Below are 26,128 nucleotides of genomic sequence, written 5' to 3'. Positions count from 1 at the left end.
TGGTGGGTTCTGCTTTGCAGGCCTGAGTCCTGGTGACATCTGTTTTGTGGTTCACAAATCCAGATTTAACTCAGAATTCCCAACGACACTGCCATTTCTCTACCAGCCCTAACCTCGATGGTGCTCCCAGGTGGGAAGAGGGGAGGCGTGTGCTTACTGGGGAAAGGGATTGCCATTAGCCCATGAACGGCGGTTTTGCACCATCCTGACCAGAAGGTGACATAGGACACAGACTCCTGCCACCATCAAAACCTGGTCGGGACATGTATGGGACCCACCTCTTCTTCAGCGCCTCCAGTTTGTCATAGAGACCCGGCTTGTTGGTGGCTTCCACCACGTTGGGTGTTTTCACTGCATCTGCCATCAAGGCCTGGGAGAAGTGGAACGACAAAGTGTTAACTACAGCCATGTCTGGAAAGGCCCGGACAAAGTGGGGGTTCACTCACTTTGAACTCCTGGTCAATGTCGTCGAAGCGCTTAGAGTCTTCGGGGAGCTGGGCTCGGATGTCTTCAGAGCCAATGAAGATGCTCTCCAGGTGGGTCCAGGTTCTCTGGACCTCAAACCAGATGGAGATGACGGAGTCTGCGGTGGACAGCTTCTGCTGCCAGCTCGTCACCTCCTTCAGGAAATAGGACAAGTACTTGGACATCATCAGATTCTGCAGCTGCACCTGGTTGTCCTCCAGAGTCTCCACCAGCACCTCGTCCGACTTGAGCACCATGATTCCTGTCCGAGGGTGCAGCTCGTGCTCAAATTCCATGGTGCTCCAGGTGCTGTCCAGGGCTTTCAGCACCTTTCAGGGAGAATGGTAGTAAGAACATCGAAGCATCTGGCTGCAGAGCTAAGGGGAGACGCAAAGTCTCTAGCACGGGCAAGACCAAAAGGCTCAGGCCAGCACCACTCAACCCGGACACCCATCCACCGACCATGGACGGACGTGGCGTGGCCCGTCGCACAGAGAGATGTGCCTGGGCCTCCGAAGGGAGTGGGATCTGACACATGCTACACCATAGGTGCCATGAAGGAAGCCACACACAGAAAGCTACACATTGTGTGTGACAGAGATGAGACTCTGCCACCCCAATGTCCCGCTGGCACATTGACCATTTTGAGTTATAGGCAGGTGCAAGGTCTTACTGACCTTCATCCTGTTTCTTTTATCTTTCTTTCTTTTTGGCAGTATTGGGGTTCGAACTCAGGGCCTCATGCTTGCTGGGCAGGTGCTCTACCACTTGAGCTACTCTGTCATCCCCATTCTGTTTCTTAAAGCAGGGAGTGAGTTCTTAGGAGAGTGATGCCTTCCTGGGCCAGCCTCGCACCATCAGGTGCAGGTAGAGAATAGGCAGGAATTGGAGATTTTCTGTTTTGTGTTTTGTTTTGTTTTTAAATAGATTCTGCAAGTATTTTCCTCGATTTCCGTCCTGGGCTGCTAAGAGAAGGATGCTGACTTTCCTCCAGGGTTGGAGGCCGCTGCACCCTGTTAAGATGTTGGCAGCGGTGACCTACCTTCTCCATCCCAGACTCCTTCACGGCCTTGTCCACAATGCTACGGACCTCGTCCTCGTACTTGTGGAGGTTCAGCTGCAGGAGGTCTGCCAGAGTGGTATCTTCCGACATTTCAAACTTCACCTGGGAAAACCAGGCAGCTCCATATTAGTTATGCAGCAGGACGCCGTCGGCCTCCACCGAGTCTGGCTGCTGGGAGCCTCTGCTACTCAGAGGTTCCACGGCTCAGGCCAGTGACTGCTCCAAGCCTCACCTCCCTGCCCTGTGGGCCCCAAAGCGTTCCCAGAGTTCACCCAGGATATCTCAGACTTTCTTTGGAAAGAGAGTCCTGGTGGATATTAAAGAGCTTGAGTGAGCCAGCCGTGGCGGCATGCACCTGTAATCCCAAGCCCTCAGGAGTCTGGGGGCAGGAGGCTTGTGAGTTCAAGGTCAGCCTAGGATACATAGTGAGACCATCTGAACAAACACAAAAAATCTTGAGATAAGATCATCCTGGATTTTCCAGATGGGCCTTACATCTGATGACAGCAGAAAAGGAGGGAGATGGGAAATTTAAAAGGTGGCCAGGTGAAGACAAAGAGACGTGGACATGGGATAAGGAACTCCTGAAGCTACCAGAAGCTAGGAGAAGCAGGAAGGACCCTCCCCGAGAGCCCCAGGGGGTGTGGCCTCTCAACAGCTTGATTGCAGACGTCCAGCTTCCAGAACTGTGAGAAGACAAGATGGTTGTTTTAAATACCCATGGGGTTCTGTCACAGCAGCCCAGGAGACAAACCCACCCCCAGGGAGCTGCTGCTTAATAACGGGCAAGGTGCCATTACTCTATTAACAATGCCAGGTACCTGCCTAGTCACTGCTGTGGTTCGGGTCCACAGTGCCCCCCAGAGATCTGTGGGTTAAAGGTACTACCAGGAGGTGGTGGAACCTTTTGGAGGTAGGAGGAAGTAGGGTCACTGAGGGGCATGCCCTCAAGGGGCATCCTTGACCCCCTTCCCATCTCTTTCTCTGTTTCTCAGCTGTCCTGAAGTGAGCAGCTCCCGCCACGATGTCCTATACTGCCAAAGGCCCAAAGCAAAGAGCCAAGTAACCATGGACTGAAACCTCAGAGTTGCATCAAGAGCCCAAACAAACCTTTCCTAAGTTGATTATCTCGGGTATTTTGTCACAGTGGCAGAAAGCTGACACCGTCACCCCACGTCCTTCTCACAGCCACTGGGACAGATGTTTCTGAGCACCTGTTCTGAGCCTGGTATGGAGGATGGTTTAGCCAGTGATGGAATCCAGAGTTTCTCAATCGTGTTTGGTGAACTCCTACATCTCAGGTATAACCAATTCCTCTTTCAGTGGGACATTTTATTTTTTATTTCACTTACTTATTTTTGAGACAGGGTCTTGCTATGTAGCCCAGGCTGGACTTGAACTCATGACCCCCTGCCTCCACCTCCTGAGTGCTGAGATTATAGGAGTATGTCACCGTGCCTGACTCAGTAAAACATCTGAGTAGCTTGTAGATGGCCCCTGGGGTCTATCTTTTGAGTCAGCACTCAAAAGGTGGCCGACAGGAGTGGGTGGGCACCCTGAGTCCTGCAATGACCTGCAGGCCAGGCTGGCTTTTCTATCAGGCCTAGAGAGCCACAGGAGGGCCCTGGACAGTGCAGTGGAGGTGAGAGGAGACTGTGCCACCCTCCTAGGTGGGTGACCCTTCAGGCTGGTGGTTAGATGAATCTGCATCTGTTCTCTTTTCCCACAGCCCCTCTCCATTGCTCCTCCATCTCCCTGGGACAATTCTGCCCCTCCTGTTCATCTACGTGGTTCTCTCTGCCAAGGTCCAGGCCAAAGTCCATGTCCACACAAAGCTGTCCCTTCATCCCCTGGGAGGTAGCGTCCACTCTTAGATCTGCCTTGAATGTCTCCCACACTTGGCACTTGGCATGAGGGTGGGTGCACCTTAGCAGAACACATCATCCCAAACCATGTTGTTCGAAATAAGCATCACTTTGAGCTGAGGTAACTGAGAATAGGTATGCGCAAAGCTCTCTGCCCTCTGCTGTTTGCCTAAAAGCAGCACACACATTTGTCCAGGTGCCCCCCTCCCTGCTGTAGGGAAGGACAGAAGTAAGCCACCTGGGACAGCCAGGACCTGCAGGATCCCAGCCAGGGCAGAGGACAGCTGCAAAGACAGGAGCTACAGCTCTCCTTGTGCCCCCGCCGAGGCCCCCACACCTGCCTTCCCACGTGACAGCCCCATCACTGCCGAAAAGCCAGGTGCTAACCAGCCCTGGCATCTCGACTGTGTGTACGGTGTGCATGTTCACACTCCCCCGCCTGCCTTCCTTTGTTAATCTGCCTTTCAGGCTAATTTACAGAGCTCCACCCAGTGAACCTAAGGTGGGTGGAAGGAGAAATAAGTTTTTCCTCTCCCATAACAGCATTCTGTGCTCTTTCGCCTTTTGCTGCCTTGAATGCAGGGCCAACTTTTCTGTGTCCTTGACATCTGTGCAGGGCGTTGGCTGAGCTGCCACTAGGAGCAGCTGACAGTGAGCATATGCCTTCTTCTTTCTGTGGGTGTCAAGGCCAGAATCTACAGGATATCCCTGGAAATTTCTGGGTGCAGGACTTTTTGCTCCTGGGACCCCATCACTTTGTATAGCCTAGGCTGGTCTTGAACTCGTGATCCAAACTTCCTGAATCCTATAGCTATTCAACCTTCACCCAGGACTGGCTATGTAATCTGCAGAGCCCAATGCAAGATGAACACGCAGAGTCCTGTTTGAAAATTTCTGAGTGTCAGCCGAGCATGGTGGTACATATCTGCAATCCCAGCTACTCGGGAGGTAGAGGAAGGAGAATCACCAGGTTCCAGGTCAACCCAGGCAAAGTTAGCAAAACCCTACCTCAAAAACAAAAACAAAAGGACTCGGGGTGTAGCTCACTGGTAGTGCCCTTGCCTAGCATGCACAAGGCTCTGGCTTCCGGCCCCAGCACCATTTAAAAAAAAAAAAAAAGTGAAACTTACTAAGTTTTGCACAAAATCACGCAAGCCCCTCTGCGCTTGGAGCTTGGCGTGATGGAAGCCAACCCTGTCCACGTCTGGTTTTATGGGCACCAGGTGGAGCAACTCCAGCCAGCCCATCCCATAGCAGGGCTGGCTGCCAGAGGCTGCCCCCTCCGCCATCCCAGGGCCGGTGGCAGTACCTGGGTGGCCTGCATGAGCTGTTGCCAGTGGCGGTCCCGGATGGCGGGGTTTTGCAGCTCGCTCACGGCACGCAAGGACGTGATTATGTTTCTCACGGTGTTGTCAAGCCCCACGAAGGCGTCCCAGGCCTTCATCTCTTTGTCCAAAGACCTCACGTCCTTGGCGAATTTTTTGAAGTCTATGTCCATTTGCTCCACGTTGATGTCTTTCCACTTGGTGGTCTTCCAGTCATCGATGCTGGTGTTGACCTGCCATGGGAATGCTTGTTGACCTCCTGGCTTCGTCAACAAGCCCTCGGGAAGACACGCCTGCCACCCTGCCACACCGCTCTGGGGCAGGAATTCCTACAACTCAAACCAGAGTTCAGGGCACCAAGGAAAGGAAATCAACCATTGTGTCAGAAACACAGCAATTAACAGGAGCTGGGAGGGGAGTGGCTCAAGGGCTGGGGACATGGCTCAAGTGGTACAGTGCTTGCCTAGCAAGCACAAAGCCTGAGTTCAAACACCAGTACTGCTCCCCACCCCAGGAAGAAAAGAAAAAGAAAATAAAAGCAGTTAAAATGTACTCGGGCAGCCAGGTGCCAGTGGCTCATGCCTGTAATCCTGGCTACTCAGGAGGCAGAGATCAGGAGGATCGTGGTTCAAAGCCAGCCCAGGCAAATAGTTCGCAAGAAAAAAAGAATCACAACAAAGAGCTGGTGGAGTGGCTCAAGGTGTAGGTCCTGGGCTCAAGTCCAAGTACTGCAAAAAAAAAATGCATTTGGGCAAAAACCTGTGTTGGAGCCTTTCTACTGCTGAAAAGGACCTGGTTCCCCTCGCTTTTGGGAATGGCCGTGTAATTCACCTTGGCCTGCACTTCTGCACAGGAGCCTTTAATCGCCAACATTTGGCAACATTGAAACGCAGCCTGGAATGTTGAGCTGACTCTTGACAGACAGCTGCCCGAGGACAGCTTGGAGCACAACACGCAGAGATCTGTAGGGCTGTTTGTCACTGCACAGTAACTGAGCTTCCACTGACAAAAATGTCAGAGGAGAAACTTCATTCCTGGCCATAAGAAACAAACCAAACTACCTGGGGGAACCCTACAGTACAGGCCATTTTTTTTTTTTTTAATGGTATTGTGATTTGAACTCAGGGCTTGTGCTTGCTAGGCAAACATTCTACCACTTGAACCATGCACCCAGCCTGAGACAGAAGATTTTGAAGCCTGCATTCTTAAATTTGGGATGGGTTGAATCTGGGTATGGTGGTACATGCCTGTAATTCCAGCTGATACTCAAGACACAGAAACAGGAGGCTTCCAAGTTTGAGGCTGATCCAGGGAAAGTTAGCCAGACCCTATCTCAACACCAAAATCAAAGCAAAAGGGCTGGGGGCATAGCTCCAGTGGCAGAGTGCTCACAGCAAAAGCTAAGTTCAATCCTCAGTACTGCAAAACAGAAGAGAAAAGAAAAGGGGGTGCACTGAAAATGACTGCAAAGCCGGAGGCCTCTACCTAATGGAGTCCGACTGTGGACGCAGGTGCTACAGGTGGAGAAGCCGGGGTTTGCCGACCTTCTGTGTTCCCTAAAGACCAAACTGGCAGTACTTATGGGATGTTTACCCTCAGAATAGGAAGACTCGAAACCTTCATACCTAGCAGAACCATCAGCCATCCCTCTCGGGTAGGTTCATCCCGTTCGTGTCCTGTCCTTATAATGTGCCCTGGCTAGTCGGTTTTGGAGAATTTGCTTATCATCTCCTGGGAAATGTGCCCTTTATTCTCTTGACTGTGCTAATGATTTGTTGTTTGTTTGTGTTTTGAGACAGGGTCTTGCTACGCAGCCCGGGCTGGCTTGGAACTGGCAATCCTCCTGCCTCAGCCTCCTGAGTGCTAGGATTACAGGTGGGCGCCACCATGCCCAGTTTTGTGCTAATGATTTTTGCACTGAAGACGTGCAGCATCCCTTTCTCCCCGATGGCAGTGAAAGTGTTCTGCATGCCATGCACACAATAGAGACTCAGATTCAGCTAACTGTGAAAGAAAGAGCATCGAGAGGCTTTGACTTGTGCCCTCTCTTGAGGCCTGGATGTGATCAAGTCCACGGCTCTAAGGATTTACTTCTATGTAAGAAATATGTAACCAGGTTCAGTGACTCATGTCTATAATCCCAGCTACTTTTTTTATAGAGGCAGAGATCCGTAAGATTGTGGTTGGAGGCCAGCCCAGGTCTACCCAAAAGTTAGTGAGACTCCAACTCAAAAAATAGCTGAGCATGGTGGTATACTCCTGTGATACCAGCTATGCAGGAAGTGTAGGTAGGACTGTAGTCCAGGCTGGCCTGGTAAAAAACGCAAGACCCTATCCAAAAAAAAAAAACCTAAAGCAAAAAGGGCTGGGGACATGATTCAGGTAGTAGAGCACTTGCCTAGAAAGCACAAGGCCCTGAGTTCAAACCTAGGTGCTAAAAGAAAAAAAAAGCAAGAAAATATGTAGAGTCAGTATAACCAGAATGAAGACATTCACAGTATTTTCCTGGGGTGTATTAAAAAAATAATAATAAATGAGGAGACAGAGCCAGCTCCTGTATGGGAGCCCTGAGCACTGCCAAGAGACAAATTCCCCCGACACAAGTTCACAGAGTTGACTCAACTCCACCTAAAACTGTAATAATTTTCTCTTGGCAGGGAGGAGCACTTGGCAAACTATCCTAAAGTTCACTCAGAAAATAAGAGAAGAGCTGGAACACTTTTGGACACCTATGAGCAAAGAGGAGAGAGGACAGCAGAAGTTAAACAGGTGCACCCCCCCCGCCCCCACACACACAGGGGGGTGTGGAGGACGAGGTCCTGTGGTCCTGCTCAGAAGACTCCCCCACTGGCCTCCTTCACATGCAGCACACAGGTGACCCAGCCCAGACCTGCTCCTACTCAGAAAGATCCCAGGCTCCTGCGCTGCCTCTTCTTCTCTGAACTTCATCCTCTGCCACCCAGACAAACTTCCATTCCTTCAGGGTTGTGTAAGCAACTGAGAAAACCAAAAATGGCAGCTTGCCAGTGCTCCCAGCTCTGTCAAGATGGAGAAGTCCTGCTGCTTCCCAGCCTGCCATCTCACAATGGAGGACCCTGGTCACCCACACCAAACCAGACAATAGTAAGGAAAATCGCTCATGCTCTGAGGAAGACATGCCACACGGTTGTATTTAAAGGAGCAGAGGAGAGGGCAAAGGGACCTAAATGGATCCCTACACTCTCTACCCAAAGCCATCAAATGTTGCTATGGTAGACTAATATGTTATATGTATGCCCTGTAAGACACACACAAAAATACTGAGAAAATTATACAAGCTGTTTATTGAAAATCACTCTAAAAAATCAAGACATTTCCTAACAATGTTCAAAAAAAAGAAAAGAGAGGCAGAGGAACAAGAAACAGAAGAAACAAACACAAAACAAATAACGAGATGTCAGAGTAAGTCCTAACAGGTCAATAATTATCTTCAATGTAAATGGGGAGATATACCAGGTACAAGACAGAGACTGGCAGTGTAGACAAAAAAACGTGATCCAGTAATACGCTGTGTACAAGAAACTCACTTGAAATATAACAGCGTAGGGAAGTTGAAAGAATGAAAAAAGGTAGACGATGGCCAACACTAATCAAAGCAATCAACAAAAAAACAGAAGGAGCTATATTAATATCAGATTAAGCCAACTTTAGAGCAAAGAAAATGACCAGAGGCAAAGAGGAATATTTCATAAGGAAAAAAATGGTCGACTCATAGGAAGATACAAAAATCCCAAGCGTGTGTACCCTAAGTCACAGGGCCTCAAAATACAGGAAGCAGAAGCTGATGCGGCTGAATACATCACAGTTGCAGAGGGGGACGCCAACCCCCGCTCCCAACAGTTCAGAGTTGTGACAGAGCGTGAGCAAGGCTGCAGGACCAGACGAGGCAGTCCGTGGATAGGACCTGGTGAACAGGGAACCCTACACCCAACAAAAGCAGAACCATCCACCAAGACAGACATATCCTTACCTGTAAAACGAACCTCATCGATTTAAAACAGTTTAAGTAGTTCAGTAGTCTCTTCAAGAAAATAAAAGAGGAGAGGACACTTTTCAACTCATGAAGCCAGTATTGCTCTGATACCCAAACCAAAGGCATCACTGCTTGCTTTCTTAACACAGCCCAGTGCATCTCATCAGATCACCAGCAAAAATCCAGCATGGGGAATTTTGGACTCAGACAAGTGGCATTCCTTCTTTAATTTTTTTTCTTCTTTTTGGCAGCACTGGGGCTTGAACTCAGGGCCTCACACTTACTAGGCAGGCACTCTACCACTTGAGCCACTCCACCAGCCCTTTTTTGTGATGGGTATTTTTGAGATATGGTCTTGTGAACTGTTTGCCTGGGCTGGCTTCGAACCGCAATCCTCCTGATCTCTGCCTCCTGAGTAGCTGGGATTACAGGCAGGAGCCATGGCGCCTAGCTACATTGGTTATTTTTGAGATAGGATCTTGAGTTATGCCGAGGGCGGCCTGCGCTGTGACCCTCCTGTTTGTGCTTCCCAGGGTAGCTGGGATAATAGGTGTGAACCACCATGCACAGCTGTTGGTTGAGATGGAGTCTCAAGAACTTTTTGCGTGGGTTGGCCTTGAACCATGATCTTCGTGGTCTCTGCCTCCTAGGTAGCTAGGATTATAGGCATGAGCTAAAAAATTTTTTTTTAAGGAGAAGTGAGATATAAGAGAGAGTAAGAGGAGGAGGAGGAAAAAGAAAAAGGGAAGGGAGGACAGAAAAAAAGAGAGGCAGTAGATGGAAGGTGAGCCAACATCCCACACAGAGAAAAAGGCCAAGAGAAGTGCTCCAGGAGAGAGAGCCAGCTTGGGGTCCTTTGGGTGCCTCCCCAGGATCAGGAAACCAGTTATTGTGTTCTTACAATGGGAGGTCCCCGGGGCAGCCCCTCTTGGTGCCAGGTGCAGCCCCATGCAGCACCAACCTCTTCCCCTCCCCACGCCTCCTCCCTCCCCTCAACCCCCGTCACCTGCCTCCCAGGCCCCCTCACCATCATGATCATGTCCCAGAGTTCCTTCAGCAGGCGGACCTCCTTGTGGCAAGCTTTCAGCTGCTTGTAGTCTGGGACCGCGACCTCGAACAGGCTCCCGGACTTGCACAGTGCCTCCATGACAGCCTCCATGTTCGTGATGCTCTTTTGTTGCTGTGGGCGGGAGAGGCCGTTAGTAAGCCGCCCCCAGCCCAGGCACTGCACCCCACCCTGCTCCCCACCATCCTGCGCTCTTTTCTCCACCCTGACCCCCCACACCTGTGCACCATGGAGGTCAACACTCAGTCGATAAGGCAGCAGCCACAGCTCTGCCCATGATGCCCTCACCCTGCTCGTCTACGGGCTGGGGCAGACTTTCAGTGGACTGTGAATAAATCCTGCTGGGATGGATATCCTGACTCCCCAGCATTTCCCCCATTTTCAAACTATACTCTTTATCTTATTAAAAAGGACACGAGGTCTGGTGTGGTGGTACAGGTCTGTAATCCCAGCATTTGGGAGTTCCAGGCTAGCCTGGGCTACACAGCGAGACCCTGTCTCAAAAAAAAAAAAAAGACATGAATAATGCTGGATTGCTTTAAAAATTAGAACATAAAGATAGGCAAAGAGGAGAAAACTTAGTCAATTCAAATCCCATCACTAAGTATTAACATCTAAGAACGGTTTGGTGTCGCATCTGTACACAGCTGGCTCTTTGTGTCTGCAGGTTTCACATCCTTGGAGTTAACCAAATGCAGATTGAAAACATTTGAAAAAAAATTGCATCTGTGCTGAACATTTATAGATCTTTTCTTGTCATTGTCCCCTACACAATATAGTGGAAAAAGTGTTTACACTGCACTGACATCGTGTTAGGGCTTGTAAATCCTCTACAGAGGATGTAAAGTGTACAGGGGGGTGTGTGCAAGTCCTTTGCAAATACTACGACATCCTATATCGGGTACCTGGGCACACCTGGATTTTTGTATCCATGGGTCCTTGGAACCTGTCCCCTGTGGATGCCGAGGGATGAGTTTGTACGCACGTGTGTGTGTGTGTGTGTGTGTGTGTGTGTGTGTATACACACAACTCAATGATCCAGGTGGGAACCAAGGCAGCTCCTGCATGTACACACACTGCCTTGTAACAGCCTTAATCCTGGGCATAATCCCAAGGTCGCCTTGGGGCTCAGGTTTGCTGGAGCCTGAGGCACTGCTGAGTGAGCAGAGGTCCCTGACCCTGAGTACTGAGCTGGGTGCAGACGGGCGATGGCTGGCGTGGGCCCTGTGCACCCCATGTACTCCTGCCCTACAAGAGTCCATGGCACCCCAGCCTGAGTGAGTGGCCAGGTCCACACTTTGTGAACTTGTACACCAGATGCTGACCATGCAACTTGGACAGGAGAACAGAGTGGGGACATGTGGGAGCTTGGTAGCTGACTGGATGTGGTGGGCCAGAGAGAGGAAGGAGTAGGGGATAGGCGGTGAGCGTGAGGTCCAGGTGACAGCTTTGGGAACAAGTGAGGTGAAGCCAGGTTGAGGGACAGGACAGGTCTGTAAGGCTCACAGATGTCCAGATGGGCTTGGGCTGTGGCCTGGAGCAGATACAGTGTTAGTGGTGTGATACAGTGTTAATGGGAGGGATGCTTAGGCCACACACACATGCACACACACACATGTACACACTGACCCAGAGGCCAGTTCCATCGTGACCACCTTTCTGGACTTGCAAGAGTAACAGCTGGAGAACAGATGGGCCAGCCTGGGGGTTCCCGAGTTGCTACCCGGTCTCACCCTCGCACAGGAATACCTTATTGAGCGACTTGTAGGGCTCGGAGCTGCTGAAGGAGAACGGGGCTTCTTGTCTGAACTTCTCCCTGAACTCGTGCTGCTTCAGCTGCGGGAGCAACACAGAGACACGGCTGCAGCCCGAGGGCCGCCCAGCCCCTTCCAGGCCCAGAGCACCTGAGCGGTGGCAGTCCCGCTGCTCCCCCGGCTGCCGCCTGGCGCGGAGCGAGGCACCTCGAATTGCTGGCACTTCCGTCGTAGGGTGCTGACCTCGTTGGCCTGGAGGGGGATCACGTTCTGCTTCACCTGCATGGCCAGCTTCTTGGTGTTTGTCCACTGCTCCGGCAGCTCCTAAGGAGGCAAAGGCACGGTGTGTGCTTGTGTTGCGGGGGTCTGCTTCTTTTTCTTTTTTTTTAAACGTGCAGTTGGGAAATAACTTCACACCCCCAGGAAGCTGCAAAAAAAGCCCAAGTTCCCCCCTACGCCCCTGGTCCAGCCTCCTGCAATGGTGAGCTAGCCAGGAAGCTGCAGGGTACCCTCTGTGAACGACAACTCTCTTCTTATCATGGCTTTGAACATGAATCCGCTTTTGTGTGTGCACGTGTGCAGGCGTGGGAGTGTGTGCATGTGTTCACATGTGGTTGTGTGTGCGTGGACACCTGTGTGCATTTTTGCGTGCGTGTATGTGTAGTCCTATGCAATTTTATCTGTGTATCCACTGTGACCAAGGCAGGGAACCATAAAGGAATTCTCTTCCCAGTACCCCTCCCCCAGCCCCTGGCAACCTCTAACCTGCCCTCCACTGCCAAAACCGACCTTTCCAGAATGACTCGAACAATCACACATTTCTGTATTTCCCAATTCTTGACACTTAGGCAGATACTTTATTTATCATCATAAAATATTTTAACTCTCCCTGCAAATGGAGGAGATGTTCTCACTTCTGTGATCGACGGCCCTCATGGGCTGTCTGCAGCGATCAGCCTCACCTGCCATTCCTACACCCCAATTATCCCCTGAGTGGCCCAGGAGCCCCTCCAGACTGGCCTCAAATCCTAAGGCTTCAGCTAGACCTCGGGCAAGGTGGCAGGGGCAGGCACAATGCCTGTTGTTTAAAGTCCAGAGCTAAATAAGGGTGGACCCTTGGCAGCATGGGTCACCCTAGTTGCCTTCTGGCTCCTTCCCCGTTACCCCTGGGCTATGGATCTGGGCACTGTGTATATGAGCAGAAGGAGTGGCCTGGTGTGACTGGACACAGGAAAGGCAGGTGAGTCTGGAAAGAGACAAAAACTCCAGGACCAGACACAGGTGGCAAGGGGTGGCATCTCCTTGGTGGCCCCGAGGAGCCCTGCTCCCCACCCTGCTCAGCCCCAGCCCAGCCAGAACAGACCTTCCTTGATGCTGACAACAGACATTGTCTCAGTTAGTGGCAAATGGCTGAGCAAAGGCAGCTTCTGGCCCCAGCTCCTCTGTCTGACCTTGGATTCCTGCCACCATCCTTTATGCTAGGGGACGACCCTGTACCCAGGAGAAGATGTGGACCACGAAGGCATTTTAACCCAATAACACAATCAAATGGGACTCTTCTGGCTTTGGAAGGCTGCCTCCAGTGCCCCTGTGCTCCAAGAAGCCTCCTCCTCCCGCCTCAGCACCTGGGGGATCCAGAGTCCAGCAGGTGTCCAGACTGCAGTGTCCCCACCTGTCTGGGACCCAGCCCGCCCCTTGCCTGGTGGCACCTGCCACCTGTGGCCACCTGCCTGCAGCTTCAGGTAGATTTCCTCTGGCATCTCCTCCCCATAGGTCTTGAGCAGCTCAATGGTTTGCTTCAAAGGCTCGAACATGCTGTCGGTTGATGCCTGCCTCTCCTTGACCTTCATCAAGTGCCCCATGACTTCCACGAGGCCATCATAGTCACCCTCCTTGAGGTGCTTCGTTAGGCCCATCCGGGCGACTTTCATGAATGCTTCCAGGTCAGCCAGACTGAGGAACAAGGGCAGTTTGTGATGGTCCTGTCCTTCCTGGGCCCCACTCTCAATGGGGCACGGGTGGGGGCCACCAGAGGGGGACACTTCAAGGGTACCTGGCTGTCATGCAAGGCCCTGACTGGGGAGGCACTGCTGCTGCCGTCTTGGAACCACCAGCTTGCTGAGCTGCTGCCTGGACATCCCCCATGCCTGGATAGCTGAGCTCAGCTAAGCTATCCAGCTTAAGGCTGTGAGCCCCAGCTTAAGGCTGCAGCTCAAAGAGGCCTTTGCTGGCTACCCAGAGGGACTCAGCTGGATGACACACCCTCCTGGCCCGGTACCCATCCTGATCACTGACGCTCATTCTACAGGTGCTGGTTGCTTTGCACGACATCAACCTCTTGCCAGGCCCCAGGCTCCCCGAGCCCTCCTCAGCAGCAGGAGTCTGGACACAGTACGTACTCAACAATTGGGGGCTGGACAAAGGGACAGAGCATTTGCTCACAGCCAGTGACACTTTCCTCTGGAACCCACCCTTGGAGGGGTTCCCCTCAAAGCCTCGCCAGAGGTGACACCAGACATAGCCACAGTCCCCATTTCTGACCCCATGTGTCTTTCCTGGGCTCTGCAGGGGTCCCTGGAGGGGTGGAGGGGGGTGGGGCCAGCCCACCTGTTGATGACATGGTCACTCAGGTAGCGCTTGAACATGAAACTCCAGCGCTTGATGGTGTTAAGCAGGGCCTGTTTGAAGGGGCGGCAGTCACACTGCAGCCAGCCGTTGAACACCTTGGTGTTCTCACACTTGGACACCTCCTCGTACAGCTTCTCATAGGAGTCGATCTGGAAAACAGTCGCTGGGCTCTGTCAAGGTCCCCAGGTGGGGCTCCAGAGTGGCTGGGGGCTGGGTGGGTACTCGTCCTCTGGGGCCACTGCAGAGGGCAGCCACCTGGCCCAGTGTGTGGCTTTTAGGAGGTCAACACTACAAGGTGTTTTCTCTCCTCCCATCTCCAGGGCTTCCTGTAGCCCCCAAAAGTCTGTCCCCAAAGAAGACAGCCTGTCAGAGAGAGCAGCACTGGGAGGACTTCTGGAGCAGGAGCAGACAAAGCTTCAAAAGGTGACTGCAGAGGCACCTGCACACCCATGTTTATTGCGGCACTATTCACAATAGCCAAGTTATGGAAACAGCCAAGATGCCCCACCACTGATGAATGGATTAAGAAAATGTGGTATCTATACACAATGGAATTCTATGCAGCCATGAAGAAGAACGAAATGTTATCATTCGCCGGTAAATGGATGGAATTGGAGAACATCATTCTGAGTGAGGTTAGCCTGGCCCAAAAGACCAAAAATCGTATGTTCTCCCTCACATGTGGACATTAGATCAAGGGCAAACACAACAAGGGGATTGGAGTTTGAGCACATGATAAAAGCGAGAGCACACAAGGGAGGGGTGAGGATAGGTAAGACACCTAAAAAACTAGCTAGCATTTGTTGCCCTCAACGCAGAGAAACTAAAGCAGATAACTTAAAGCAACTGAGGCCAATAGGAGAAGGGGACCAGGAACTAGAGAAAAGGTGAGATCAAAAAGAATTAACCTAGAAGGTAACACCCACGCACAGGAAATCAATGTGAGTCAACTTCCTGTATTGCTATCCTTATCTCAACTGGCAAAAACCCTTGTTCCTTCCTATTATTGCTTATATTCTCTCTACAACAAAATTAGAGATAAGGGCAAAAGTTTCTGCCGGGTAGTGAGGGGGTAGGGGGGGAGAGGGAGGGGGCGGGGGGGTAAGGGAGGGGGTGGGGGAAGGGGGGAGAAATGACCCAAACAATGTCTGCACATATGAATAAAATAAAAATTAAAAAAATAAAAATCTACACTAATAAAATTATATGCAATATCTTAAAAAAAAAAGGTGACTGTGGTCAAAGGGGCTCTCAAAGAGCCCCCTTTAACTCTTCCTAGGCCCTCTAATGCCACCCCTCCTTGTGGGGTGGGTCACTCTCGCTCACGGGCTCCCTTTCTCACTGCACCTTAAGAACAAGTAGGAGAGTTGTGTATTAACTGTGTTTTCTTCTCTCTCTCTCTCTCTCTCTCTCTCTCTCACTCTCTCTCTCTGGTGGGACTGGGATTTCAATTTAGGGCTTCACATTTGCAAAGCAGGTGCTCTACCACTTGAGCCTCCAGTCCATTTTGCTCTGGTTATTTTGGAGATGGGGGGGGTGTCTCACAAACTATTTGCCTGGGGTGGCCTCAAACCACGATCCTCCCTATCTCAGTCTCCCAAGTAGCTAGGATTACAGGCAAGAGCCACAGGCGTCCAGCCCCCACTGTTTTTATATACATGATTTGGGAGGAGGGTATTTTAAAAATGCAAGACGTGTAAAGAAGCATGGAAATGTGACACATGATCAGGAGAAAAACTGTTACTAGGAGTTGGCCCACACCTGCAAACTGTTGGTTCCTTTTGGTAGAAACCGCAAAAAGGCCCTTCACTCCCTCTGCCTCCTAACTGACTCTGGGGCTTCCCCATGTGACTCTGTGTGGCGTGGCACCCTCCTCTTGGGAACTGTGAGTAACAAACTATGTTGTCAAAAGAAAAGTCTCCACCTTGCATTACTTCACCCAGGCTTGAAATCAAGCCCTGCAATCCTCTACTGGAGGACTCAAAAGACGGGGAGGCCAGGTTCATACGCACCTGCTGCTGAAACTGATTGAGGGTAGGTGGCGTCTTGGGGATGGTCTCATCTGTCCGGGTGTCCAATTCCTCCACGGTGGGTGCATGCCCAAAGATCAGGAAATTCTTCATGAACTCCTGGAGGTCATCCATCCAGAGATAGGAGTATCTCTCAAAGGAGTCCTGGTGCTCCTCAGCCTCCTTCATGGCGTTGACCACCAGGCTGGACACTTCTTCCTTCATCTCCATGAGGTCTGTCATGTCTTCCAGGTCTGTCTGGAAGGGGTGAGAGAGAAACCAACGGATGAGGCACTTGACCTGTTCCTGTGACTCAGAATTTACCCTCTGCAACGGGCAGAGGCTCTCAGCGGGGGCTCGCGTGCCAGAAGACCCTTCTTGTGGCCCTTCTGCTCTCTGCAAAGTACACTCCTGGGACAGAAAGCCTATGTTGGTGCTTCTGGGTTTACGTGAGCTCAATTCCAGGACTCAGCTGGCTTCAAGGTGTTCTCTTCTCACCTTTTCCACCTCCACAGGAGGGATCCAGATTCAGGGTGGGCTGGGGTGCAATCTAGCCCAAAGTGGGGTGGGCAGGAGTGGCTGCCTGGAGGCTTTCTCCTTGCAGCCTCCCTGCAGCATGCCCAGTTCCCTAGGTACTGGTGTTTTAGACAGATGGCCTGGGTTTCACTGTGTTCTCTGCTCTGAGATCCCCATGCTCTGTTATCTCCTTGTCCTGACCCCCATTTCCTCTGTGTGTCTCCTTGGTGTCCCACTGGAAACACCTCCTGGGTTCTCTATCACCATGCTGTGGTGCTCAGTCCTCTGGGAAGTGATCATGGTCCCAGCTGCCTGGGTTCCCCATCCTGTGACCGTCTTCTACTGCCCTGTACCATGTCAGATGCAGCATCTCTGCAGCTCACTGCTGGGCTTTGGAGGAACCTTGACACTGAGCCATGCAGCTCTAAATCATCCTGCTTGGGTGGCCTGGGGTGTCTGAGACAGCTCGCATGTGTGCTGTAAAAGCTTGGACGGGGTGGTTCTAACCACAACATCTCTTGGATCCTGAAATCAACCTGCTCTCTCATCCCTTGGATTGAGGTGGAGGGCAGCTCCAGGCACCCTGATTCTGAGGGCACTGCCTTGCCTGGTATCTGTGTAATGGGGGTAAACACTATCTGAACTCTGGGACAGTTGGCTGGTTGTACCAGGGCTAGGCACACCACCTGCTCGTGGCTCACAGATCACAGCCATTTTCTCTGCCTGAGTCTGTTGGCCTGGAAAGCTCCTCTCACCCTCAAGGAGGGTCTCTCTGGATGTGCACCTTAGAAGCCCACCTCTATCTTCCCAGGGAGTGAGCTCCTTCCTCTTGGGTCCTCACTTCATTGCACTGTATACCATGAACACATGCATAGGTACAGGCACACACATGTGTACACACATGCACAACATTCACAGACACAAGCAGGTATGCACACATATGCAAACACACAAGCACTCACATGAAAACATGCACAGACACACATACAAATACATAAGACACACATGCAAACATACCACACACAAACACGCAATTCACACACAACACATGCATACACACACAGAAACATTCAAGGCACACACAGGCACGTGTGTGCAAATGTACCCACTCTCACACACATGCAAATACACACGAACATGTGCTCACACATCCCCCCTTCCTGATAGCACGGAACATCTTGCTGTAACTGTTTGCTTTACAAATAATACATGCTGACTGTTGAAAATACAAACAACGCAGAAATTTCTGAAATAAAAGGCCCCATTCGTGCTCCTGCCCTCTCCCTATACCCCGCTTCCCCATCCTGGTTGCCATAAGTACGCACTCAATAGTTTGGAGTATATTCACAGAAATACAGATTTTTTTTTTTTTGCTTGTTTAAACAAATGAAATCATATTATAAACTTTGTCCCACAACTTAATAAACTCTTGATGACATCAAGACCATCTCTCTGCCCTGGCTCATTTTCTGAGTCAGACTTAGTGTGGATGGGTCAGGGAGTGAGCTCCTTCCTCTCTGATTTTTGTGTTTCTAGGGTACAAACAAATGCCCTGACCAACACACCTGCTCCAACCTGCCCTTGGGGTTGCTGAGTGGCCTGTGACTTCTGCACGCAGAACTGACCTGGCACAGGGTTTAGTGCACTTGGAGTAAATGGTGTAGAAAGCAACAGAAGGCATCTTTGTCAAAACACCTGAGTGCAGACAGAATCTCAGTGTCTAAATGACACAGAATGAACCATTGGGAGGAGGTAGGGGAGCAATTACTCTCCTGGCGTCTTGCTGTGGAGTGAGACCCAGGCAGGCCGTGGACAAGAGGCCACTTTGGGGAGGACATAGAAAGAGAAAGTGGGTTTACTGGGGAGCTGATGGGATGGAACTTTCAAGCTCCTCATCACCTTCAGAACCATCACCATGTACCATATAAACAAGCAGGCATTGCTGAGTTAGAAGGGAGTTCCACAACAGAAAAATGATTGATGCCCACAAGGAAACCCAGTAGAGCTATGGAAAACCATGACTGACCTTGTAGCTCACTCTGCCCTTGGCCAGCCTGGGTATGAGCCTGGCCACATTGTAGAGGTCATTGACCAGGCCTTCGATCAGCCCCAGGAAGCCCTCCTCCAATCCCATCTCCAACGACGGGTTGAAGGTCAGCCCCTCCTCGTCTAGCTCCATACGGATCTCAAACAGTGGTGCCACGCTCTCCTGAAAAAAGCCATTGTGGGGTCAATGACTTGGTCTGCTTCAAATAATTCTCAGAGCCCAGACTGTCAATGCCAGGCACCATCCGAGGTATGGTGGAACTACCTTTCTCTGACTTGGACCACTTCAGTGAGCATGCTTCCTGGGGGGCTGCCATCTGGGCAATCCACATGGGACCAACGCACAGCCATGGGACCCAAAGTTGGCAGGGACTAGGCTGGGGGGAAGGCAGGCATGAGGAGGTGGATTACTTAGTTCAAAACCCATAGCTGCCTTGGGTGAGTTGCCAGAAACATCACAGTTTCCCAAAGATAAAAAACAAGGACCACCCTTTTACAGGATGGAAGCATGGGTTGCCTCACCTCTCTGGGTTACTGTCAGGAATGAACGAACCAATCACATACAAGGTGGTGTGACAGCAACTGGACAAGCCCTTGCATCCCTTTGGTTCCCATCAACCAAGCTCACGCCCTGCCACACCATGTCTGCTCCCAGTCGTCTCTGGTGGGGCTACAGGTGCTAGCCCCATCCAAGAGCAACTGGGATCATGGTTGACCTTAGGGCTTTTCCCATCACACCAGCACATACATTCACACATACCAGTGTGTCCCAAGGCACAGGTGGCCCCAAAATCAATACCATGACCAGCAATCTTCTCCCAAACCCAAGGCCCCATTGACCTGAGCCCACTAAGCTCTCCACAACTGGAAAGGGCTGAATTATCAGTGTCTGAGCACACTGAGCTCAAACACAACTCATCTGCACTCCATGACTTGGAGAAGAGCCTCTCACTGCCAAGTTCCCTTCTTGTTGGTGGGATGGTGGGGGGCTTTGATGTCAACTTACTGGCTGTGTTCAGAATCATGTGGGGGCCCTTGGAATGAAAAGGACATGGTAGGGAGTAGGTCACCTCCTTGCAGAACACACCTCTGTGGAATTCACCAGCATACCCTCTTGGGTGCCTCTGCTCGGCCAGGCAGAGGGGTGAGTAGGTTAATGGCTGATTTTGCTGGCAGGTACCGTTCCCCTCAACCATCACCATGAGTAGGTAACAGTGGCACCTGTTTTCTCTCTGATGGCAGCAGGGTGGGACAATTTTCTCAGATCTGCTCAGTTATTCTACAGCAGATTTGTGTCATGGCAGTTATGAGGTAACCAACTCCATCCCAAGGGCCTGGGATGGAGGGATGCAAGACTTAGGACGGGGTGGTCTGTAAAATGATAGCATGCTCTTTCATGAAGAAACTCCAAATTATAGATTCCAGTAGGGCCTTACCTCATATTCACACACACCCCTAAAATTGACAACTTACATCCATAACCATGTTGTTTGTTAGGTAGTTTAGAGATTTGCGGATGAAATGGTCAAATTCGTCTAAGACCACGTTGTCGATGTAGTTAACATAGTCCGTCCAAGGCAGGCTGGTTGTATCTGCTCTGACCAGCTCCGCGTTTTCCTGAAATACATGGTTGGCTTCAATGGCACGGTTCATCTGCTCACTCTACTCAGTGTATTCCAGGGCTCTCTGGACCACCCTTGTCCTTGTCCACTTGGTTCAGAGACACAGGTCTGCTCTGAGCTTCTAGAATGTGCCAGACTCTTTCCTATAGTCCACCTGGACACTGGCCACTCCCTTCCATTCCTGCCTTGTTCAACGTCTTCTAATCTTTTAGCTTTCAGCTCAAATGTCACCTCCCCACAAAGACTCTCCTCAAGCACTCTCTATCCATCTCAGGTTGGATCCTATCCCTGCCCCTGCCTTATTCCCTTGGAAATCTGTTATTTATACCAACAGGATACAGGTGACAACTCTTAAGTTTTTTTGTCTTTGGTTTCTATCTGTTCCTGCTTTGATGCCCAGCTTCACGAGAGCTTTTCACTGCCATGTTTCCTTCTCGTTGGTGGGCTGGAGGGGGACTTTGATCTCACCTTACTGGATGTGTTCATAATCATTTGGGGGCCATCTGAATAAAAAGGACATGGTAGGGAGTAGATTGACTGTTTTTTCCACCACAGAGTGGGAACTGGTGGATGGATGGATAGATGGATGGATAGATAGACAGAAGAGTGGATAGGTGGATAGATGCATGAGTGGATAGATGGATGGATGTATGGACAGATGGGTGAATAGATGGGGGGGTGGATGGATGAATTGATGGATGGATGGTTGGATGGATAGCTAGGTAGGTGGATGAGTGGATGGATGAGTAGGTAAGTGGATGGATGGATGGATGGATGGATGTGATAGATGGGTGAATGGATGGATGAGTGTAAGACACTGAGTGCTACAGGGGGAACGCAAAGATGAATATGACTTAGTCTGCACTGTCAGGCATCTATGTTTTGAGAGAGCATTCATAGGCCCAAATAACTTTAGTGTAAGACAGAGAAATGGTTCAGATAACTGTCATATGAGTTGATGTATGTGATAAAAAAAAAAAAAAACCCTGGCACAAAGGCAAGGTTATTTATCAAAGCTGGAGATCAGGCGAGGCATGTCTCGTGGGTTCACTGGCCTCAGCTCCCTTACCCTCCTCACCAGCCTCCTTGCTGTACTCTGAAGCTTTCCTAACCCAGAAGCAAATCTCTCCTGTGTGGTTTTCCCAACACTTCTGAGAGTAGGAACAAGTTAATTGCTTAACTTTTTATGTAGCAGCTATCAGGGTTACATGTCTATTTTACTGGGACATTTTGACACCATGGCAAAGCGGGAAGGTACAGGACCTAGAAAAGAGATACCATAGTTTTTGGTCTAACCAAGTCCTGCCACTGGGGTGACCTTTCCTTTAGTGAGGCCTGCTGGTGTGTCTGGATGTGGTGACCATCACTCAAGTTCACACCATTGATTTGTACCATGCACTGGGAAACCTCCAAAACTGTTCTAACAACATCTTAAACTTGAGGAAGGGGAAGTTTTTTCCCCCAGGCCAGTGCAGATCCCAACCATCCACTTGCTGGGATGCAAGCTGGAGAGCTAAGTGCAGAAGGCACGAAGACCCCCACAGTGCTGGGAGTCCAGGCAGAGCCTCCAGCAATACAGATTGCTATTTTGCATTCTCCCTGTGAATGCGCACATAACAAGGACCGTCCCAGAGATCCACAGGGACCAGGACCCTCCATCTGCTGAGACTATTGGCAAAAAGAAGAACCTACTTTCTAGGTAGCAAAGCAGGTGTGCTAACTCTTCATGCCCATAAATGTGCTGGCCGTGACACACCATGCGTGCACAATCCAGGGTTCCTCATTCTTCATGTGTGACTGCTTCCTGCCCATATCCACGGGAGGGAAACCCGCAAAGGATGCAGGCAAACACACAGTGCTTGCCCGCAGCAGCCCATCCCAGGAAAACAAGATTTGGAGGCTGAATATGAAGATGTCACCTGCCTATATCAACTTTGTACAGGTGGGGGCTATGATACTCTTGGAATGGATGAGTCAGATATGCAACAAGAAGAATCAGACTTCGAGGCACATCGTGGGATGGCTGGCGACGTTAAGATAAGCTGTCTTGGATGAGAGACCATGGACTTCTGCCACCACTAAAACAGGTGTTGCCTACTATTTTTATGAACTCTGTAGTTCTGCCTTCTCTTTCTCCCCTCTGTGAAAAGCAAGTGTCTCTCCAAGGACCCCTGGCATCTCCTTACCGCCACCATGGCTTGGATCTTCACACCAGCCTCCTTGACAGCTGTGTAGCGCTTGTTCAGGTTGACCATCCTTCCATCCAAGTCCAACAGGGCGTCCTTTTTGTTGTCCTTCCTTTCAAACAAGGGGTTGGCTGACCAGTCCTGGAAGGAAACGGTGGGAGTGAGGATGGCTGGTTTGGAAAGCAGGCTTGGTCTCGCTTCTTCTCAGCTTGCTCTGGCTCTTCAGTGTGGGTCTCCTCTTCCCTTGAGGATCTCGGACTGGAGCTGAATTCTTTGTGACCTGTGTGCACCGGGGTCCCAGCACCTCTGTTTAACTTCTTGAGAAAATTACCCAAGGGAATAAGTATACCATTCAAATGAAAACTGAATCCACTGGTGAGAAAATCTCAGTGGGTGATAATGGAATGCATGTGACAGAAGTGTCACAGCAAACAGGCCAGAGGATTCTTGAAATAAGAGACGTGCTCCAGTGAACACATCAATAAACAAGGCGGTAACAGTTGTAACTTATTTCCTTCCGGGGCTCTCGGGGAGAGTGGTGGCATGTGGCATAATCTGAAGTACCATGTTAGTGGCAGCTGTAGTGGGGCTCGTGGGAAACCATAATGATTTAACCTTGCTGTGTTCAAGAAATAGCTTAAACCTGGTCACTTAAATATATAACAGTTACACCGTGGACAGTGCAAAATTAACAGGAAGGGGGATTTTCAAAGACTTCCTTTTAGATGTATTGCTGTGAGAGCTTTTGCATATTAGGGTCATTAACAAAGCATGGGGAAAACTAGGGAAGGAGTGTCATTGTCTGTCCGTCTGTTCCCTCTACCATGCTCTGGAAGGGGCTTGAGGTAAAAGAAGTGCCCTGCTTTTGTACTAAGCAACAGGCCCATTTCCTGGAGGGCTGAGCCTCAGCCGATTTCTTTCTGCCCCTTATTCCTAGCAACAGCCTGGTACGGACTAGGTTTTGCACACACATCTGCTGAGCTCAAAGAATGAATTCTACAGTGACTGGGCTGACATCATTGTTCCTGACCAGTGCATTAGATGGCAGCTCCCATGGCCACCTGTCACGTAGCAGCACCTGCCAGGGGCCTCTCTTCGTGGCCTCATTTGCCTCAGGAGCAAATGAGCTCTCTGAAGCCCTGCTCTGACTTCTGTAGCTCACTCACCCTCATGGCCTGGGTGATCCCTTCTACATTTTGCTTGGCTTTCTGTATTCTGTTCTGCAAGTTATGTAGGATTTCTCGCATCTCTTGAATATACTGAAACACACCTGGAATATAAGCATAAGCATAAGGGAATTTTACCCAAGGAACAACTCAGCCAGATGAAGATGCTTTTTGGGTTGGCACAGTGCTCAATTTTGGGATCAGCTCCTGGGAAAAACGGCCCCTCTTCTAAAACATGAACCAGAAGAAATTGTTGTGAATTGCTTGAAATAAAATGCCAAGGAACTCAGTAGGACTTCCCCATCTCCAAATGTATGGACCCGTTAATCCCCCAGGAGGCCCGGACTCCTGAAGTCAAAGCTCCCTTCCTCCTAGAGCCCTAAGGCCTCTAACCACAAACAGAACGCTGGAGAGATCAGAGCTCGTACAGTGCTGTCAGGGGCTGGAGGAGCTGAAGAGCCGTGGTCTTGGGCACAGTGGGCGGAAAGAAGGATGACCTCCTTACACGGAAAAATCAGGACTGACCTTGATTTCACAGACATAACATTTGGCCCCACCTTCTCATTTAGACTGTGGCTTCGGGGGCTGAAGAAGTGGCAAAAGGCACAATGAAGGTCTCATAGGGATGGGAGCAAAGTGGGGTGCCCATTGGGACCTGGGGGATGGAAATGGGGGCGGTCCGGGTCTTTCGCCTGGTCTGGTTTTGGAATGGAGGAAGGGAGCCTCACGACTACTCTCCTCCCACTTGTCCAGCATCCATCTGAGTCAGCTGAGACAGGCATTTGCCTTGTGGACTTGCTGAGCACATATGGTAGGAAACAAGCAAGGCCAGACTCCAGGGACCCCAGTTTGGAAACCCTGGGACCCCTCGGCAGCCCAAGGAGTCTCCCCTGATTCTGTGTGTAAGTAACACAGATGGGTACTTTCCTGACTGGGCAAACAGGTACAACTGCCCTTTGACTTTAAACCTGACACTACAGCAGCTAAAGCAGCCATGCAAAGCCAAGGGCAGAAGTGGCCCCTCCAGGCGGGGGGCTGAGGACAGGGAGTGGGCAGGTTGGACCCCCCCAGGTTGAACCCCTTTCCTATGAAGTTAGCCTTGATACCTTCACCATTCCAGAACAAGGTTGTTTCTGCACTTAATAATTTGACATCGATCTCTTCTAATTCTGACTTTATTAGTGGAAATTCGACGTCCATCACAGTTTTCTTTATCTGAAAAACAAAGGCTACACAGTGTCAGGGTTTTGTCCCAAATCTAGATTTTAAAATGTTAAGGATTTAACAATGGTAAGGGTTATTATTACCAAACTGGTTATAACTAGTGTTATTTGGGAATTATATATACATTGTATTTCAAGAGACTCTGACTTTTAAAATGATTTAATCATGAAGGGTTTATGTACGTACTTAGTTCTTCATTATCCATGTTGTGGGGTAGTATGAAAACAGTGAGTGGATAGCCCCAAACTTTTGTATTTTGGAGTCATAGAAGAAGAATCAAGAATGTACACGTGAATAAGTGAAGTGTCCCTGGACTCAGAACCTCTGCTTGGTCACAGATCTAGAGCCAGAAATCTAGTTATATGGGGACCCAGGATCTGCAGAGAAGCTGTTCACATGGTTAGCAGACAGGCTGATGCCAGCACAGGGCCTGTGCCATTTCTGCCCTTCTCCAAGAAACTAATACTTGGCGACTTGAATTCACAAAAAGGAAAAACAAAACAAACAAACAAATGAGGACTGGGAGGGTGTGTGGCATTTCTATAAATCGTTCCCTTAAATAGCAAGTGCCATTTGAACTTTGGAACACTACGTCAACTGTCAACATTTTGCTTTATACGTCACTTTGAAGGACACGTCTACAGGAAGAGAGAGATTACGGGGCGTTAACACAGGACATTAGACTCCGTGTTTCGCTTTGCAGAACAATTTTCTGCATACAGCCCACCCCACCCCGCCCCACCCCACCCCACCCCACCCCAGGCTTCAAATGTTTTCGACCTTGAACTTGCGGCGGATAAAGGCAGACAAATGGGCTCACAGTTGGCTGCCCACTGAAAACCGGGCGGAAACAGGGAGCCATGAAAGTATAGAGCAGGACAGCGTGGGCAGGACCCACTGACCAGGGTCTGTGCAAGGTCAGTGGCAACTCCCAGTGACGGCCCCTTGCTTTGAGGATGTGAGATAATGTCATAAGGAGCCTCTCGGGTGTGTTTGTAAGCACAGCACTGTGAGCCGAGCCCATGGGAGGCCTGCATAGGAATCTGTCTGGGTTTCTGAGAGTGGACCACGGACAGAGATGGTGGGGCCACTGGTCATCCCTCTAAACTGGAGGGGACACCATCTGATGCCATGCCCTGGGGACCCGTGCTCTACAGCCCAGGCTACCCACTTCCTTATGT

At 50.4% G+C, this 26,128-nt stretch overlaps 1 protein-coding gene across 1 annotated transcript in view; it reads right to left on the bottom strand.

Annotated features, from left to right (window-relative positions):
- The window catches only part of Dnah17 (dynein axonemal heavy chain 17), a 106,485-nt gene that overhangs the window by 59,685 nt on the left and 20,672 nt on the right, over positions 1–26,128 (bottom strand). Inside the window, exons 14-28 of the mRNA XM_074045000.1 lie at positions 24,830–24,938; positions 23,724–23,827; positions 22,558–22,698; positions 20,223–20,366; positions 18,730–18,912; positions 16,191–16,445; positions 14,158–14,327; positions 13,281–13,503; positions 11,758–11,874; positions 11,546–11,632; positions 9,758–9,910; positions 4,703–4,951; positions 1,508–1,630; positions 447–794; positions 279–370 (exon numbers count right to left, since the gene is read on the bottom strand). Coding sequence (XP_073901101.1) covers positions 279–370; positions 447–794; positions 1,508–1,630; positions 4,703–4,951; positions 9,758–9,910; positions 11,546–11,632; positions 11,758–11,874; positions 13,281–13,503; positions 14,158–14,327; positions 16,191–16,445; positions 18,730–18,912; positions 20,223–20,366; positions 22,558–22,698; positions 23,724–23,827; positions 24,830–24,938 — 2,498 coding nt within the window. The remainder of the gene's footprint in view (positions 1–278; positions 371–446; positions 795–1,507; positions 1,631–4,702; positions 4,952–9,757; positions 9,911–11,545; positions 11,633–11,757; positions 11,875–13,280; positions 13,504–14,157; positions 14,328–16,190; positions 16,446–18,729; positions 18,913–20,222; positions 20,367–22,557; positions 22,699–23,723; positions 23,828–24,829; positions 24,939–26,128) is intronic.

This window comes from Castor canadensis, chromosome 11 (assembly GCF_047511655.1).
Source record: "Castor canadensis chromosome 11, mCasCan1.hap1v2, whole genome shotgun sequence".
NCBI classification, from domain to species: Eukaryota; Metazoa; Chordata; class Mammalia; order Rodentia; family Castoridae; genus Castor; species Castor canadensis.
This window is presented reverse-complemented; position numbering and strand designations above follow the sequence as displayed.